Source organism: Podarcis muralis, chromosome 16, assembly GCF_964188315.1.
Source record: "Podarcis muralis chromosome 16, rPodMur119.hap1.1, whole genome shotgun sequence".
Lineage (NCBI taxonomy): Eukaryota > Metazoa > Chordata > Lepidosauria > Squamata > Lacertidae > Podarcis > Podarcis muralis.
The window spans coordinates 14,602,985-14,622,331 of NC_135670.1; the positions used below are offsets into that span (position 1 = coordinate 14,602,985).

Sequence of the window (19,347 nt, forward strand, 5' to 3'; positions counted from 1 at the left end):
CCATTTGTCCTCAGGAATGGACAGATATGTCCATTTCAGTTTCACTCGGTTTCTTATTTTCCCAGTTTTTAGTTCAATTTGGCACATTACTGATAAGTCTGCCGATTTTGGTTTCTCTCAGTTTCCCAATGTTCCAGCCTTACCTGTGCTTGTGTCTTTAAAAGCATTTCTTTAAAAACAAAACTAAATATTTTTGTACACAGTCTTTGGATGGAGAACTGCATCATGAAACCTGCAGAAGTCCATGTTTTGGTTTGTGTACTGTTTTAGGAAGTGCAACGAACGTGGGCTGAAATTTACACTGACACAACTGTTAAAGACCAGACAAGGCACATATTCTGTCGCACCTGTTCAGCATATCCTGGCTTGTGCTGACCTGGTGCTCTCCAGATATTTTGAACTACAAGTCCCATCAGCCCCAGTACAGCTGGAGGGTATGACATAGGGAAAGAGTAGCCTAGACCAACCAGTAGTGATGTATGAGAGTGAGAGCTGGACCATAAAGAAGGCTGATCGCCGAAGAATTGATGCTTTTGAATTATGGTGCTGGAGGAGACTCTTGAGAGTCCCATGGACTGCAAGAAGATCAAACCTATCCATTCTGAAGGAAATCAGCCCTGAGTGCTCACTGGAAGGACAGGTCCTGAAGCTGAGACTCCAATACTTTGGCCACCTCATGAGAAGAGAAGACTCCCTGGGAAAGACCCCGATATTGGGAAAGATGGAGGGCACAAGGAGAAGGGGACGACAGAGGACGAGATGGTTGGACGGTGTTCTCGAAGCTACTAACATGAGTCTGACCAAACTGCGGGAGGCAGTGGAAGACAGGAGTGCCTGGCATGCTCTGGTCCATGGGGTCACAAAGAGTTGGATACGACTAAACGACTAAACAACAACAACAACTAACAAGCCTAGACCAAGGCAAGCATATTAGTTTACAAGGAATTCACCAGAAGCATTATTTTAATTGAATGCTGCTTCTCCATGGCAAGCTATGCTCAAAGCAGCTCACAACATCAGATAAATTCTGCACCATAAAATGTTAGGCAGCAACATTCCAGGATAACACACCAGCAGTTACAAAACGTAACAAAAGATAAATAGCCAGACAAATATCACTAGACCGAACAAACACCTCCTATTAATAAGATGAAGCAATCTGATACCTCGGTTCCCAAACACCTCCATTATCATGTGTTTTAGTTCCCGAACACGGAAAACCCAGAAGTAAATGCTCCGGATTTTGAGCGTTTTTCAGAAGCTGAACATCCGACATGGCTTCTGCTTGAGTTCAAGAAGCTTTTGCAACCAATCGGAAGCCGTGCCTCGGTTGTCGAACATTTCGGAAGTCGAAAGGTCTTCCAGAACGGATTGCATTTGACAACTGAGGTTTGACTGTAATGATTCCTACTAAGGCCTAACCATATTTATTTAATTTATTTAAATCAATAGCCCTTTTAGCCAAAGGCTCTCAGAGAGGCTGGGTGTGTGTGTGTGAATAGTATTAAGACTGTTCACAACTAAAAATAAATATGGCACTTGAGGGGAAAGGAATGGGCTGGTTAGAGTGTAGTGCTCATGACACCAGGGTTACAGGTTTGATCCCAGTATGGGACAGCGGCATATTCGTGCATTGCTCAGGGTTGGACTAGATTGTATTTTAGTGTTCTGTTGGAAGCCGCCCAGAGTGGCTGGGGCGGGGTATAAATAATAAATTATTATTATTATTATTATTATTATTATTATTATTATTAATGATTGTCAGGGTCCCTTCCAACTCTACAATTCTATGATTCTATGAAAAGCAAGCTCAAGCACAATTTCTTCAAGGTTTAGTTCTTCAAGTTAGCATCAGTGTCAATTCCTACTGATAAAGGTAAATTGACCCCTGACCATTAGGTCCAGTCGTGACCAACTCTGGGGTTGCAGCACTCATCTTGCTTTATTGGCCGAGGGAGCCGGCGTACAGCTTCCGGGTCATGTGGCCAGCATGACTGAGCCGCTTCTGGCGAACTAGAGCAGCGCATGGAAACGCCATTTACCTTCCCGCTGGAGTGATACCTATTTATCTACTTGCACTTTCATGTGTTTTCGAACTGCCAGGTTGGCAGGAGCAGGGACCAAGCAACGGGAGCTCACCCCGTCACGGGGATTCAAACCGCCGACCTTCTGATCGGCAAGCCCTGGGCTCTGTGGTTTAACCCACAGCGCCACCCATGTCCCAGTTCCGACTGATGCTCAACCGCAAAGCTGCAACCATGGGTGTAGCCAGGGGCAGGGGGGCAGCTACCCCCCAAATAAAGTAAATAAATAAAAATACACTAAGCCCATGGCTACACCCCTTCTCACACCCAGCCTTCTAAACAAAAGTCAGCATTTCTGCTTCCAGTTACCAAAGCAGAGAGGTATATTTGTGGCTTTCTCTTTTTTTACAGTAAGGATTTTTTTTAAAAAAAAGCTGCCATAGGCCAGCTGTGGAGCTTCAATGCTGGATGCCCCAGGCTCAACCCCAGCATCTCCAGACAGGGTTAGGATCAGATTCTCTGCCTGAAACCCTGACGAGATCTGCTGCCAGTCAGTGCAGACAATATGGAGCTAGATGGGCCAGTGGTCTGACTCAGCCGAAGGCAACTTCCTATGCTACTAATCCATTTCGTATTTGTCAATTCCATAACAACCTTCTAAAATCCTCCCACAAAGCCAGGAGTCTCACTCTTGGTCTCGTATCCAGCAGAGGGAGCGAAGGAGAGGAGGATGGTTTATTGGAGTGCTGGGTGGGTGTTTTTTCCCTTCTTCTTCCAGTCTGCTGTTTGCTCCCACTACCAGACTTCCCAGAAAGAGCAAAAGACCTCGGCTAGAGACCAGGCAAGTGCTTCAGTGGGTCTCAAAGGAACCAGAGAGGCCAGCAGGCATCTCACCTGGATGGGCTATGATCCGAAAATCTGAGTCAAGAAGGTAAGTGAGGCATTCATGTCAACTGCCTTGTAGCCTTTAGAGATCGACACGATCGAAGGCACAGCTGAGGCCATTTCCAGACAATCTGTTTTCATGAGCATTTATCCTGCCTTGTTTGCACAAAGTTTGCGGGGAGGCTAAGACAACCGTGGCAATTTATCCAGCACTTGTTCTGATTTGTTTGTGGGCATGTTAGATGGCGTAGCATCAAAGCAACGGCTATCCCACAATTTATTGTGCATTGCCTATCGTTTTCCTTATAAAAAGAAGTTGGGGGGGTTGCAGGGGGGCGAGTTTGTTGTGCAAATGCTCCAAATCAGCCTGAATTGCGCAACCTGAATGTGCCAGCATATGGCTGAATCCTACCAAAACTGTTGACTGCCTGGAAAATGCTTTTGTACAATGTAAGGGGACAAATCCTGGTGAATTGACCCAGGACAGTGACTCTCAGGCCTAAAAACCAGCCTCATTACCCACTGAGCTCTTTTGATATTATCTGTCTGTGTCAAATCACTGATGGTCGGTGGATTGTAGACCTAAACATCCACAGTTATTCTGTGGCATAAAGCTTTCGGCCACAATAAAAAGTCTAGTTTTATAGTGCCACAAGGCTCTTTCTGTGTTTGTTTGCCTGAATAGGTTAGCACAGCTGCCTCTCTGGAACATAGCTTTCGATTTAATATAGACTAGATGCTCATCAGAAATAAACACATTTCACCTAGGAATGAAAGACAAATTTGATTCTGTTCGCATTTGAAGGCAAGCATACCTCATTCACACTTTCACGAACCCAAACCCAGCGAACCTTGACGGTTCTCAGAATATGGCAAAGATGTTCTCGGGCCAAGTGACATGTACCAAAATAGAGGCACTGGGGTAAAATGTGTGGCTATGCATGTAAAGCCAAAAATTAGCATGCAGAAAAATTGCACTATATTAGAGGAAATTGCTTTGCGAAAAATGTGTATGATGGGCAAAATTGCATACAAAAAAATAAATGTGCATAGCAGGAGAAATTCATCCTAAATTGAATTTCCACAAGCCCTTTAAAAACAAAATTCACAAACCGCCGTGGAAATGTTGAGGGAAACCAAAACTGAGACATTCACCCATCAAATGAAAAATTGTGGGAAAGAATTTTGCTTGCCGTTTAACAACAGAATTTCCTCAACAGACACACAGAAATGCTTCCTGCCCATCCTGTGCCCTTGGAGGTTGTAAGGGGATGGTTTGCATCGCATGCGTAGGTCAGATGGCAGAAGAGAAACAGTTGTGGGCTACAATGGGGAAGCACGGGCAAGAGAAAGCCTGTTTGTTAACCGTGCTCACTCAGAAGCATTTCCAATTCATTTCAGAAGGATTTACTTCCAAGCAAATTGGTTTTGCTTGGAATGAGAAAGCAGTGCTGTTCTCATTTGAACAGAGAACCCAGAATTAGTACCGAGAGACTGTTTTATGTGTGCCTCACCTTTTCCAGGTTAAGGGGAACCATTGCCCCCTGCTCAAGAAGGGTTGGGGGACATCGTACGTGTGGCGTCATGCATGCTCAACGGGCCCCTCCAATGTTGGGCGCAACTCAGCATCCCTGGCCTGAGACCTGGGAGACCACTGGGGACCTTGGACCCGCCAGTATCTCTCAGCCTAAGTCTACCTCTCAGGGTTGCTGTGAGGATAAAATTGGGAGAGGGGACGCTCCCTTGCGGTCCGAGAAGGAAAAGTGGGGTGCAACTGTCATTATTAATGCAAAGGATTCTCAGAACAGAGAAGCATGGGATCCCCCCTCTCCCCAAAGCAAGGTGACTATATGCTCAGAGGCACTGTCACCATTACTTTCTGTAACAATGTGCTGCTGCTTGCGAGGGAGCGTTGAGTTTTCGTTTTCTGAAAACGCATATAACAATTTGTCCCCATATACCACCCCAAGAAACATTCCATGTTAACTGAATCACTTTAAAAGGTAAAGGTAAAGGACCCCTGACAGTTAAGTCCAGTTGCAAACGACTCTGGGGTTGCAGCGCTCATCTTGCTTTACTGGCCAAGGGAGTCAACGTTTGTCGGCAGACAGTTTTTCCGGGTCATGTGGCCAGCATGACTAAGCCGCTTCTGGCGAAACCAGAGCAGCGCACGGAAAACGCAGTTTACCTTCCCGCCGCAGCGGTACCTATTTATCTACTTGCACTGGCGTGCTTTCAAACTGCTAGGTTGGCAGGAGCTGGGACCGAGCAAAGGGAGCTCACCCCGTCACGGGGATTCGAACCACCAAGCCCAAGAGGCTCAGTGGTTTAGACCACAGCGCCACCCGCATTGCTTTAAATCTGTGCTATTGTGCTCAGTACGGTTACTCTGATAGAAAGGTTGCTTGCTAATTTTCAGTGCTTTGTAATTATCTGGAGCTGCGTTGAGCTTGGAGTTGTTGTTGGGGGAACAGTGTACAGATAATCAGTCAAATCAAATGTCTTTCTGGGCCAAGTCATGGCACTGGAAAGAGGTTCAGGGGCTCAATCCTGCGCGCTCAAATGAAAAGTTCTAAACACTTCAGTGTTTAGAAGCTCTCGCAAGTTCTGTGGAATTGCAAGCACGTGGCTTAAGCAGACGGGGAGAGCTTATATGGGGAAGATATGAGACAAATGTTCCACTTCTCTGGAGAGAGCTGAGTGGGGGCTCACTTCCCCAGTCCACCCCCCGCCCCCAACAGTAACATTAACCACCTGCCAGCGAAGGCAGCCTCAAAGGTTTCCTGCACATGTGCTACGTCTTATTCTCTTCACATAGCTTTTGGAAGATCTGGTTTCTCTTTCCCACAGCAAAAAAAAGTGGGAAAAGTCAAGACACCCCACCCCACGCAAGGGACAGGTGATTTTCCTGGTTCTCAATTTTTCAGCCTTAATTTCACTTCTTCACTTTTTTTACATCAGTTTCTGATCTTTTGTTTTTAAGTCTTCATGAAATTACATCAGCATTTTAGTGCAATTTTTCATTCCCCCCCCCAAAAAAAAAGCTTAACAACTTTTGTGTCCTGAATTTTCCTTCTAGAAACATGGCGCCCCTACCCTACCCTTGACCACTGGCTTTGCTTCCCAGCTTCCCATCTGAGCGTCTGCTTGGCCACTGTGAAGAAAGGATGCTGAACTAGATGGGCCTTTGGCGTGGTCCAGCAGAAGCAGCCAGGCTCTCCTTATGTCCCTGTGTTAGATTCCCTTCAGGGGCCTTGCTGGACCCCTGGCAAGGTTGTAAACAACTGCCTTCTGTTTCAAATTAAGGCTTTTAGAAAGAGAGAAATTAAATAAGGGTAAGCAGGCAGACGGTCCCCGACTCTGGGCATCAATTGAGAATGGATGCGTCTGCAGATATAAAAGACACCATTATGTAATGCATCAGGTCCTAGATCTATCTGCACCGCCGCTCGTTTCTAACGGCAGCCAGGCTGGTGCATTTGGAAAGTCAGAGGCAGGCTATGAAACTGGACATTTCTACTTGATAAGCCCACCTTTCCTCCAAGGTAGCAGACATGGTTCTCTCCCTTCACATCCTACCCTCACAACGACTCTGCAAGGTAGGTTAGGCTCAGATGGCAACAACCTTTGAACATCAATGTGCACAGAACAGATCATGTTTATTAATACTATAGTCAAAATTACAAAATGGAAACAAACCGTTCAAGTTCATCCATCCACTGCAAGAACAGAACGGGAGTTAAGGTCACGCTAAGGGATGAGGGTGACGCTGTGGTCTAAACCACTGAGCCTCTTGGGCTTGCCGATCAGAAGGTTGGTGGTTTGAATCCCCACAACAGGGCGAGCTCCTGTTGCTCGGTCCCAGCTCCTGCCAACTTAGCAGTTCGAAAGCACACCAAAAAGTGCAAGTAGATAAATAGGTACTGCTCCGGTGGGAAGGTAAACAGTGTTTTCGTGCACTGCTCTGGTTTCAGTGTTCCGTTGCGCCAGAAGCGGCTTAGTCATGCTGACCACATGACCCGGAAAAACTGTCTGCGGAGCGGACATACGCCGGCTCCTTCGGCCTGTAAAGCGAGATGAGCGCCACAACCCCAGAGTCGTCTGTGACTGGACTTAACTGTCAGGGGTCCTTTACCTTTACCTTTTTAAGGGTTTATTTGCATCCCACCATTCCCCCAAGGAGCTCAATATGGCAGAGATTATTCTTTTTTTTCCCCTCCCCATTTATCCTTACAACTAAGGTGAAGCTGAGAGACAGGTGCTTGACCTAGTGAGCTTCATGGCAGAGCAGGTGTTGGAATCTGAGTCTCCCAGGTCATAGTCCAGCCCTCTAACCACTACACCACACTGTGTCTCGACATGGAGGTTTTTGTTACTTGGTGCTGGAGGGAGCAATTTATGTCATCCACCTGCAAAAATAAAAACAGACAAAGTTTCTCCACTCCTCTTTTACGGCAAAGCCTCTTTGCTCGTGCTCAGATGTAGGCCACGTCAGGTGACCTGTTTATTGAGCATTCCTCCTAATTTGTTTGCAGGCAATGCCTGTGGGGTGGCTAGACGTCATCGGCTATTTACTGAGCATTTTTGCAGAGAGGTCAGGTGAGGCTGCATCAAGTCATCGCTTATCCCACACTTTCCCTGTGTGTATTCCTGACGCTTTGATGTACTTTAATTGTAGAAACCTTAAATTCCTCCCGCAAAAACATTTATTAATTTTTACTTTCGTAAAAACATTTCAAGGCAGCATTACAATATCTAAGAATAAAACCAGCGAGAAGCATCCACAAAAGCATTGTTAAATGCCAATGAATGAAAATTCATATTGCAAAGGAGGCCTAAGTTGAAAACAGTGCCATTCCAGACCCTCCAAGTGTCCCGGTTTCTGAGTTGATCCTGGAATGTCCCCATTTTCCTTAGGGCAATCCTATTTTCATCAGATAAATGTTGGAGGGTATGGAGTTATGCAACAACCCCTGAGCCAAGGTGATAAGTAACTATACAAGCTATATAAGACATCTGAGGGTAGTCCTATATAGGGAATTAAAAAAAAAAAGTTTACTGTTTTATTATGTTTTTATATATGTTGGAAGCTACCCAGAGTGGCTGTGTGGAGCATCATCTTCACTGAATAGGACATCCCTATTTTCATCAGAGAAACGTTGGAGGGTATACATTCCCCTTATCACAAAATGGCCAATGGGAGGTAACTCAGACCCTCCCTATTTTCCAGCAACAGTCCCAAATTTACAGAAGCCATCCTGGTTTCTGATTTGATTCCAGAATGTTTTCCTTAGGATGTCCCGATTTTCACCAGAGAAATGTTGGAGGGCATGCTGGTTTGTTGCGCAAGACCTCCAAGCCAACTTGAATCATTGCACAACCTGCACTGACTGGAATTTGTGACTGAATCGCACCTGAAAATAGCAACTGTTGGAACTGTACTGGAGCAATACTTCACACAGCTTCCATGTACATTACGAACCTTTGTGACGCTGAAAGTAATGATTAGCGCCCTGCCCGTGGAGCTGTGGAATGCCACCACCTCTGGCCGCAGCCAATCGGGTGCCACATTCCCCGCTCTCCCATGAGCATCCATGCAACACACCGCCCTTTCCATGCACCAAACCCCAAAATAGAACAGCACGCTGACTTACAGCAGCGGCAGAGAAAGAGAGGAAGGCAGGCAGCGCGGAGGTGTCACTCTGCAATTTTATTCCATAAACACAGTGTGAGTAAGAACACGCTTCGGCAGATTCCAGAGGGTTCAAGAAAGTGAGACGCGAAACGTTCCCACAAATGCACGCCGATATTGTGAGTCACACACCAGTTGAGGCTGTTGTATTAGGGCGAAAGGGGAGCTCGCTGCCCAACAAACCTCCCTCTACCCTTAGCCAGCCCCCACCCAGCCACCTACCTGCCTGCTTTTGAACTTACAACCCATCCTGGGGGTAGCACTCCTTCTCAGCTTCTTGTTCTCTACAGTGGCGGAGGAAGGTGGGTGCGGTAGGCGCGGGCCGCCCTGGGTGTCATCACTGAGGGGTGTGTGACAAAATGACGAAAATATGAGTTTTAAAAAATAATAAAATAATAAAAATTAAAAATTGGGCTTAGGAAACTTTTTAGTTCAGTCAAGAAACGCAACGAAACGCAGCTGGCACTGGGCGCCACACCGTGGGGGCTGGCACTTACCGCAAGGCCTGCAGCATGCCCGAGCCACGCATCTCTCCTGGGAGTGACGTGGTGGCTTGGGCGCCCGCAGGCTCTGTGCTGCCTGAAATGGCAGCTCAGAGCTTGCGTCTGCCCACCACCTCTCCCTCATCTGCCCTACAGCTGAGGGGGGGGCGGCAGAGAGGCTCCACGCAGCGCACCCCACCCCGAGCTGCAGGATGTGTGCACCGCACTGGGCACCCGAGCGGCTAGCTACGCCGCTGGTTCTTTAGTCCAAGGCTCATCCATGATTCCTAGGCATGGGTCTGAGAGGTTTTTCCTTTTGTCCCACTGCTTTCCCCAGGGAAGCCCATTGTTCACCTCTGAATCCATAACAAATCAGGTTTGTTACGGATTGGCGTCGTTCCGTTTCAGTGGTAATAATGATGATGAGAATAACTTTATTATTTGTACCCCGCCCACCTGACTGGGTTTCCCCAGCCACTCTGGGTGGTAGACAGAAAAACCCTGCCACAAACACTATGCAATAGAATGAAAATGTCATCAACACCCCCCACAACCCCCTCCCTCTCCCTCCACCTCTTCCCCCCCAAAAAGTCTATGACAATAGTGGCAGAATCTAGACACATATAAAAAATGTTGTGAAAATGCTTTTAAAAAAAAAGTTTTGAAATATATATTGAATTTGCCATAGCTCACCATCACCATCTAGTGGCACATTTGTATAATGCACTTTACAACAAACTTTAAACGTTTTATTTGCAGCTGTATAGCTGAGTCCAGTGTCTCATACTGAATGTAAATGAACTGTGAGAAAAGATGCTATGAACTGAAAGTAGAGACGCTACATGTACTTTTCCTTGTTTATTTGTTTGTTTTGTAGCACAAAAAAGTCTTTAATAAAAACTATATTAAAAATAAACAAACAAACAAAAACAGTGGCTTTCCCAGAGGGAGAGCCATGGGGCAAAAGAAAAACGTCTCGTACCCATGCCTAGAAACTGTGGAACGAGTGTGGATGAGCCCATCATGTAGAACTCCATGTTTCTCTGCATTATCTCTACAATGGCACCTCGGGTTACATATACTTCAGGTTACAGACTCCGCTAACCTAGAAATAGTGCTTCAGGTTAAGAACTTTGCTTCAGGATGAGAACAGAAATCGTGCGGCGGCAGCACAAGGCCCCATTAGCTAAAGTGGTACCTCAGGTTAGAACAGTTTCAGGTTAAGAACGGACCTCCGGAACGAATTAATACTTAACCCGAGGTACCACTGTACTCCCAGGTTGGAGCCAGTTTGCAAGGAGAGACTCGCTTAATTAGACAATGGCCAGCAAGGGGACGAGCTGCTGTCCAATTCATCACAAGGGCACAACACTTGCCCCGCCCTGGGCACTGGCAACCCCCGCTATGCCCCTGGCTGGGCAAGTCACAGGAAAGGCCCCCTGATTCTCCTTTCAACTCTGTCTTGCCTTCTCCAGCCCTTCTGTTTCCTTTTCCCAATTGCAACGGCAGTCGCAGCTTAGGGCAGGTTTCCGCTGCCTGTGTCGTACTACAATTCCCAAACTTCCTGGAGGTTCGATCCTGTTTGTCGGGGTTAATTTTGTCCTTCTAATGTCCCAGAGAACTAATGTTTGGGCAGGAGAACACACTAATGTTTTACCCCCTCTCCCTGGGTCAAATTCCTCCGTCTCCCAGTTCTGGCACCCGAGAGATTGCCTCTTGTTGACAAATAGAAGGCAGCCCTCCTCTGGCTTGGAGCACCTACAGAGGCACAGGATATTCCAGATGGCTTAGCACTCTTGAGCCTCGCCGCCCAAAGATGTACAGACCGAGGAGGAGGGTGGCAAGAGCAGCTCTTTCCCCATCAGCACCTCCATGATGACATCCAGAGCTCCATTCATCAAAAGCTAATGTAAATATTTTCCGCCAACGGACGGATGCCTAAGAGAGGCAGCGTTCTCGACCACGCTCCGCTCTTGGCCCGATCCGCAAGACACGCGCACCTGGCTTCCTCACTTGGCAAGCCCCTCTCCTCCCTGCCTTGGTAGAGGTTTAGAAACCATTTGGAACAGGCAGGAAAAATCACGGCCCAAAAATACGAGGGTGGAGCAGGCTGGTGCCGTAAGCTTGGCACCTGGGTCTAGAGAATTGGGGGCAAGGGGGGGTGGATTTCAGTCTGGTTCATGTTGAAAAGGAAGCCTCCCTGCTTTGCCCTTCCCAAAACAAGGCATGCAATCCTTCGAAGACAACACTGCTTCAAATTTGGTGATGCAGTTCTGCAAGCAAAAAATGTGTACCAAAAATGCATGTACAGTGGTACCTCGGGTTAAGTACTTAATTCGTTCCGGAGGTCCGTTCTTAACCTGAAACTGTTCTTAACCTGAAGCACCACTTTAGCTAATGGGGCCTCCTGCTGCCGCCGGGCCGCCGGAGCACGATTTCTGTTCTCTGGCACCTGGGTCTAGAGAATTGGGGGCAAGGGGGGGTGGATTTCTATCCTGAAGCAAAGTTCGTAACCTGAAGCACTATTGCTGGGTTAGCTGAGTCTGTAACCTGAAGCGTATGTAACCCGAGGTACCACTGTAGTGGAGAGCAATGGGCACAGAAATGCATGCATTGGTGAAGGTAACATAGAACGGTGTGTTATATTAGGGGAAATGGCAAAAATGTGGGTGTCTCACGGACTGCTTGGGTGCATAGGAATGGTGGGAGGGGAACCACCTGGGGAACCCCCAAGGGAAGAAGGCTCAGGACCTGGAGAGTGGTGGTGGGACGGCAAGGGGAGGTCAGAGGGAGAAGAGGGAGGTGCCTGAAGCTGAAGAAGAAACAGAAGCAGAAACTGAAGCAGGCGAGAGCAAGGAGGGAGGCCAAGAGGCAGGGATGAGTCAGGCTGGGGAAGTCATGGGGGTCTCTCCCTCCTCCTGCGACAAGCTCCCATCCCTGCTGGTCTCCCAGAACCAGGAAAGGTATGAAGAGAGCAGAGGAGGAATTAGCTTCGCACAGGCGCTGTCTCAGATTGCATGGGGGGAACCCTGGAGAGGAAGGGACAAACCCTGAGTGAGCCCCTGGGATTTCACACCGCTTGGAGATTGGGGTGGCATGTAACCCTGCTGCCTGCGTGACTGTGGGCCAGTCACTGCCTCTCTCTCCGCCTAACCTTCCTCACAAGGTTGTTGTGAGGATAACATGTACACCACCTTTCCTTGGAGGAAAGATGGAATAAAAATGTAACAACAACAACAACAACACTTTCCACTGCATGCTTGGGGTAATCCAGATTAGGACCACAGCAGGGTGGGCGCAGGGTGTCAAAGCAAAACTGAGTGGAGCAGTACATCTCCATTTTACCTCTGTGCAGTTAGCTAGTTTCCACACACTTGCACCCCTCTCTCCATCTTCCATCTATGCAAGAAAGAGCATTACCAGACTTTAAGGGCACATTCCAGCCAGGCACAAACACTGGGGCTTCAAAGCAAGACCAGTGAGACTGCAGCCTGGGGAGAATCCTTAGGACCAGATGGAGAGGCTTGGAGGGCTACCCCCCATTCTTGAGGGTTTCCCGTTCCTGTTCTATTGCATGGCAGCAGCTCCACCAAGATCTCAATGGCAGAAGAGTCTGTTCTATCACTTAAAAAGGTAAAGGGACCCCTGACCATTAGGTCCAGTCGTGGCCAACTCTGGGGTTGCGGCGCTCATCTTGCTTTATTGGCCAAGGGAGCCAGTGTACAGCTTCCGGGTCATGTGGCCAGCATGAGTAAGCCACTTCTGGCGAACCAGAGCAGTGCACGGAAACGCCGTTTACCTTCCTGCCGGAGCGGTACCTATTTATCTACTTGCACTTTGATGTGCTTTCGAACTGCTAGGTGGGCAGGAGCAGGGACCGAGCAACCGGAGCTCACACCGTCGCGGGAATTCAAACTGCCGACCTTCTGATCAGCAAGTCCTAGGCTCTGTGGTTTAACCCACAGCGCCACCCGCGTCCCCTGTTCTATCACTTACCCGAGTTCTTTTTGAACTTGAACTTGGAACCTCCTGCACACCCAGCAGGTCCTGCCCCTGAGCCACAAGCCTCCCTATTTTTAATCAGGCCTCAGCTTCCTTCTCTCCCAAGGTGCCTGTGTGGTGCCAGGAGGTTCTGTTTGAGCTCGTGACTATGGAATATTGACACAAGGGGAAGACAGAGAAGAAGTGGGGGAAGCCCCACAAGGAGCAGTTTTGAAAGGAACAACGGCCAGCTCTTTCTGCTTGAGAAACCCCCACTGCCGCCATCACCCTCAGCTGCCCCTTGGTGGGCAGGAGGGAGAGAAAGAGAAAGGAGAAAGGAAGGAGAAGAAAGACCAAAGGAGACCTTCCAAGCTGCCCAGGGAGGACAGGAGGTGAGGTGAGGACATTGTGGACCAAAGCAGCTGTTTCTCCCATATGGCAGGCCTTCAGGTATGCTAGATTTATTTTCTTAGATCACCTGCAGACTGTCGCCATTTGCTACTGGGTCAAAGTACTTGGGTTAATTCACAAAGCCTAAACAACTGGGGCTCAAAAGACCTTAAAAATTCTTCCTGGTTCCTTATGCTCCACCACAAGCCTTGAGATCCTCAGTTGGGGCATTTCTAGGGGTTTCCCCATACCCCTGAGGTTCGGCTCACCTTTGCAAGGGTCCAGAGCCTTAGGGTGGCAAGCCTTGCCCTGTGGAACTCACTGCCAGTAGACGATTTGGCAGAAACCATCCCTTTCTTTCTTCAGATGCCTTCTGAGAATGGCACACCCTCCAACATTTCTCTGATGAAAATAGGGACATCCTATTCAACAACAACAATTTTATTATTTATACCCCACCCATCTGACTGGGTTGCTTCAGATGTCTTCTAAAGGTTGGGGGGGTGCTTCAGATGTATAGTTACTTATCTTCCTTGGTTTGGGAGTCCAATAATGCCATACTCTCCAACATTTACCTGATGAAAATAGGAATGCCCTAAGGAAAAGCGGGACATTCCAGGATCAAATCAGAAACCAGGACAGCTTCTGTAAATCCGGGACTGTTCCTGGAAAATAGGGACACTTGGAGGGTCTGGAATGGCACCCTTTTCAATGCAGGCCTCCTTTGCAATATGAATTTTCTCCTTTTTAGCTCATCGGCATTTAACTGTGGATGCTTCTTGTAGGTTTTATTCTTAGATATTGTAATGCTGCCTTTTTACTGTTATGAAAGTAAAAATAAATGTTTTGCAGGAGGAATTTAAGGTTTGCACAATTAAAGTATATTTAAGTGCTTTGATGCAACAAACCCACTTAAAACACACACACGCACACACCAGACTTTTTGCAGTTGGAAGTGTGATGGGGAGATGGATGGATGGATGAGCGAATGATTGGTAAGATGTGTAAACGCCCTGCAAGCAAATCAAGATGAATGATCCATGCCATATAATCTTCCCACAAGCCAAACAGAATGAATGGCTATTAGCCACAATGGCTATACACTACCTCTGTTATTGGAGGCAGTGTGCCAATTGGTCGTAATCACAAGTGGAGATTTCTCTGCTATGCTCAGCTCCTGCTTGCAAGCTTCCCAGAGGCATCTGGTTGGAAACAGAGAACAGGATGCTGGACAAGATGGGGCTTTGGCCTGATCCAGCAGCCAGGCTCTTCTTATGTTCTTACAAATGTTCAGTAAAGACAGGGCATTGCCTAACCTCCACTTAAGCACTGTGCAGGCAAATTGAGACAAATGCGTGCCCCACAAGTGTCCCGGAAAAACCGGGACATCCTTTTTTAATCACTAGAGAATAGTGGCCATTTTGGATGCCACGATCTCACGCAATTTTGCGGTGTGATTTCCCCCTGAAAAATGTGCTCCCCACCTCCCCAGGTCAAGAGCCTCATGCTCTACTGATTGAGCTACCACGGTGAAGCTTTCCCCATAATTGTATGAGAATAGCTTAACCTGTTGAGCTTACACTTAGAAAATAAGACAGAAGCCAGAAAAGTGCATTGAAGGGGGAGGTTGAAACAGGAGCTCTTTAGGAGATCGGGGATTTATATCGCCTGGTGTCCAAACAGGAAGCGCAGCAAGCATAGCTCTGACTTCACTCATTGGCTAAAATGTCTGACAAGTGGAACAGGCAGGTTGTCTCATTTCACAGATTTCACTTATGAGGATACCTGCACATTTTGCTTCACAACTGTTTTTCTAAGAGGACTAGAGACTTAATTTTTTTTTAAAGGCTCAGAGCTGGAGCGGGGATCTATCTGGGACCACCAATGTAGGCTTTGCAGGCATCAGGCTATGTTACTTACTTCTGTCTCCATTCTTCTCCTTCCAGGTGAAGTCCTTGGGCTGAAGGACAGTCTGCAACTGCCACTTCCTTTTAATCTGAGGTGGCCGTCAGAAGTAAAAAAGGACCTTGTCCGACATACCCATGTGGCTGTCTTCCTGGAACCCTTTCCTAGATGGTGGCCAGGAGAGACTTCACGGTGACACCATGAACATCTCAAGCAACCCACTAGCTCCAAACGACACCCTGGAACCCACCAAGCCTTCGTCAGAAGGTGGGCACTCTCTTTGGGAGGTGGTCTTGATTATTTTGACGACGGGGATCATCTCCTTTGTCACTGTGGTGGGGAACCTTCTGGTGATGATCTCTTTCAAGGTCAACCGGGAGCTGAAGACCGTCAACAATTACTTCTTGCTCAGCTTAGCTGGCGCCGACCTCATCATTGGAGTCATCTCCATGAACTTGTACACCACCTACATTGTCATGGGGCGGTGGGCGATGGGCAGTGTGGCCTGCGATTTGTGGCTGGCCCTGGACTACGTTGCCAGCAACGCGTCTGTCATGAACCTGTTGGTCATCAGCTTCGACCGCTACTTCTCCATCACCCGCCCACTCACCTACAGAGCCAAGCGGACACCCAAGAGGGCCGCTGTTATGATAGGCTTGGCTTGGCTGATCTCCATTATCCTGTGGGCACCCGCCATCTTGTTCTGGCAGAACTTTGTCGGCAAGCGGACGGTCCCCGAGGACGACTGCTACATCCAGTTCTTCTCTGTGCCGATCATCACCTTCGGAACGGCCATTGCGGCCTTCTACCTCCCCGTCATCATAATGGTGGCTCTCTACTGGAAGATCTTCCAGGAGATCCAGAAGAGAGCCAAGGAACTGTCTGGACTACAGGGCTCAGAGTTTGGGAGCAAACCCCAAGCTGCCTCCAGAATACCCCCAAACAGTGGCAGTGGGGGCAGCAGCAGTAGCAGCTCGGAGCCATCCCACGCTGTCGCAGCTTCCTCTGCCGTGGTTGTCCTTCCTCTGCAGACATGCTGCTTTCCTGCTGGGCAGAGGGCCGAGGGCCTGTTCGTAGACCAAAGCAGCAATGGCAGCTGGAACAACACGGAGGACGAGGAAGTGGAGGAGGCCTCTGCCGACTCCTTGACATCATCCGAGGGCGAGGAACAGCCCTTCGAAGTCCACACCATCTGCTCAGCAGTCATCCGCCTGCCCATGATCAACACCGTCCTGCAGCCACCACAGCCAGGTCAGTGCCGAGATCCCAAGGCAACGTCCGGTAGGAACTGGGCAGGCGGAAAGGTCCTCGTCGGGATCCCAAGGCAACCTCCGGTCATGGAGAACAAGCTCAAGAAAGCAGCAATGCCACCCCTGATGGAGAAGACTCCAGCAGCGGCCAAGAGCCAAGCCTTCAGGAGGAAGAGGAGGAAGAATCGTGTCTCCAAAAGGAAAACACTCTCTCTGATGAAGGAGAAGAAAGCAGCCCGGACGCTCAGCGCCATCCTTTTGGCCTTCATCATCACCTGGACTCCCTACAACATCATGGTGCTGGTGTCGACTTTCTGCCAGGGATGCATCCCCAAAGGCCTTTGGAAACTGGGGTACTGGCTTTGCTATGTCAACAGCACCATCAACCCCATGTGCTACGCCCTCTGCAATAGGTCATTCCGGACCACCTTCCGGATGCTGCTGCAGTGTCGTGGGGTTCGGCGGCGCTAGAGGGAGAAGGGAGCAACTCCCAGGTGGCACCGGTCCATTGAGCAAGGGGCAAGAAGACCCCGAGGTGGTGCATAAAATAAGGAAGGGCAAACAGAGAGTGGGATGGAACAGAGATCCTTCCCAGTTTTAGGGCTAGGTATTTATATTTTGGAAGGATAACTATGATATGCCTGGGTATGTTTACAGAATTCAGCACTGCAGAGGTACAGAGGTGGTCTCCCCCTTAATGGATGCTTAAATATATATATACTTTTAAGCTCAGAAGACATTTTGCTCCTAAGAACATAAGAACCACTGGGACACTCCATCCTAGACCAGGACATAAAGGCTTCAACCACCTAGACCCCCAGAATCTGGTATTCAGAAGTAGGCTGCCTGTGAAAAACTTTGTTCCAGAAAATAAAGTGTTCCTCTGTCAACTTCTAGGCCACCACAAATTCTTTGCAAAGGAAATAAAGGAAGCAGAGTAAGTTGTAGTGAAGGTGCAGATTGAATCAGTGTCCCTTCGTTATTCGGATTTTGGAATTTATAGGCTTATTGGCAGAGACTTTATGAGAGAGAGAGAGAGAAAACCATAGGTGTATCCAACTAAGTTCTCAGATCAGACCCACTGGAATGAATGGATCTAAGCTACACTAACACTAGCTACAACCCTATGCACATAATTCATGTTTGCCTTGCTCATTGTTTCTGTTGTTACAAGGACAATAAAAACGAGTGCTTTACAAATCCTATGTAGAATGGTGGAAGGTGTTGGGTGGAAAAGAGAAGGGGAGACACAATAGTCTTCAGCAAGTCCGTGTTGTGCAGAAGATGGAACAGACTTACTGTTTGCCTCTCCAGAAGGCAGAACTGGGAGCAATGGGTGGAAATTGCAGGGAAGCTGTTTTGGACTAAAGATTAGGAGAAACTTTGAAATGGAAAGAGGTATGCAGCAGAGGAACAGAGCAGGCTGCCCAGGAAGATGGCAGGTTCTGCTTTGCTGAGGGCATCTGAGCAGAGCCTGGAGAGTTATATTTCAGGGGGTGTTTTAGCTGCATCCAACAACAGTGTAGTATAGTGGTTAGGGTGCTGGACTAAGACCTGAGAGACCAGGGTGCAAATCCCCACTCATTCATTTCAGTGCACTGATTGACCTTGGACCAGGTACTCACTCTCATCCTAACCTACCTCACAGGGTTGTTGTGAGGATTAAAATGGGGGGGGGGGTGTATGCCGCCTTGAGCTCTGTGAAGGAGAGGTGGGGTATAAATGTAATGTAATGAAATGAGTAAGTTATAGATCCTGCTCAGAGCAGGTAGTTGGGCTAGATAAACGTCTAACGCCATTTCCAGCTTTTAACGATTCTATGAACTTGCTTCACCTTTTCAAAACAGAACCAAAAAAAAGCATGCAATCTTAATGTCGCCCATGATTACAAATAAGGCCGTGGCCCAATGAAAGAAGTGTGAGTTACTTAATCCACTGAGCATCCATTAAACCTGCATAAATGTACAATTTTGAAGGGAACGCGAGCTTCTTGGGCTTCAGATAATGCAGGGATCTCCAACGTGGCACCCGTGGGCGCAAGGGTAACTTTGAGGTCTTCTCCTGATGCTTGGGGTGCCTCTGCCCTCTCCCCCTCCCAGTATCCCCTTAGTCAAGAGGTGGGGAAGCTCCCATGGAAAGTACGTAGAGCTGAAGGAGGAAGTTGGAAAAGTGGCACTCTTTCCCACTTCCTCTTTCAGCTCTATGTACTTTTCAAGGCTCAGATTAATTCTATTGTGTCTAACCTTCACCCAAATGACTGGGAAATATAAGGAGTGTGTGGTGCACTCTTTCCTTCTGTGTCTCAGGAACGGGCTGATCCATGAAGCAGGGAGAATGGACCATTGGAGGTGGCACCCGTGGCCCTCCCTGAAAAATCCAAATGTGCTGATGGGCCTAAAAGTGTTGGCAAATCTTGAGATTATGCATGTACATTTTGCAACACATACTGTCCCAGAAAATGCCTTCCCTCCTGCGCCAGAATGATGGGGAAGGCCTGGCTTTATTACGGTGTCTGCCTTCTGCACTGTATTTAGGCTGTGGCTTAAACCACTCTGCTGCTTGGGCTTCCCAATCGAAATGCCGGCGGTTTGAATCCCCACGGCGGGGTGAGCTCCCGTTGCTCGGTCACAGCTCCTGCCAACCTTGCAGTTGCAAGTATATAAATAGGTATTTATATACCTATTTATATACACAGTCTATTTATATACACAGTGCAAGTATATAAATAGGTACCACTC

At 48.1% G+C, this 19,347-nt stretch overlaps 1 protein-coding gene across 1 annotated transcript; it reads left to right on the forward strand.

Moving 5' to 3' along the window:
• Window positions 1-2,739: 2,739 nt before the first annotated feature.
• CHRM1 (cholinergic receptor muscarinic 1) lies at window positions 2,740-18,197 on the forward strand. Its single transcript, XM_028710272.2, has 2 exons — window positions 2,740-2,955; window positions 15,401-18,197. The coding sequence occupies exon 2, from the start codon at window positions 15,497-15,499 to the stop codon at window positions 17,078-17,080; it is 1,584 nt and encodes a 527-aa protein (XP_028566105.1). The 5' UTR covers window positions 2,740-2,955; window positions 15,401-15,496; the 3' UTR covers window positions 17,081-18,197.
• Window positions 18,198-19,347: the final 1,150 nt, after the last annotated feature.

Coding starts and splice junctions, on each gene's coding strand:
- CHRM1 (XM_028710272.2), top strand. CDS start 15,497: ATGTGGCTGTCTTCCTGGAACCCTTTCCTAGATGGTGGCCAGGAGAGA.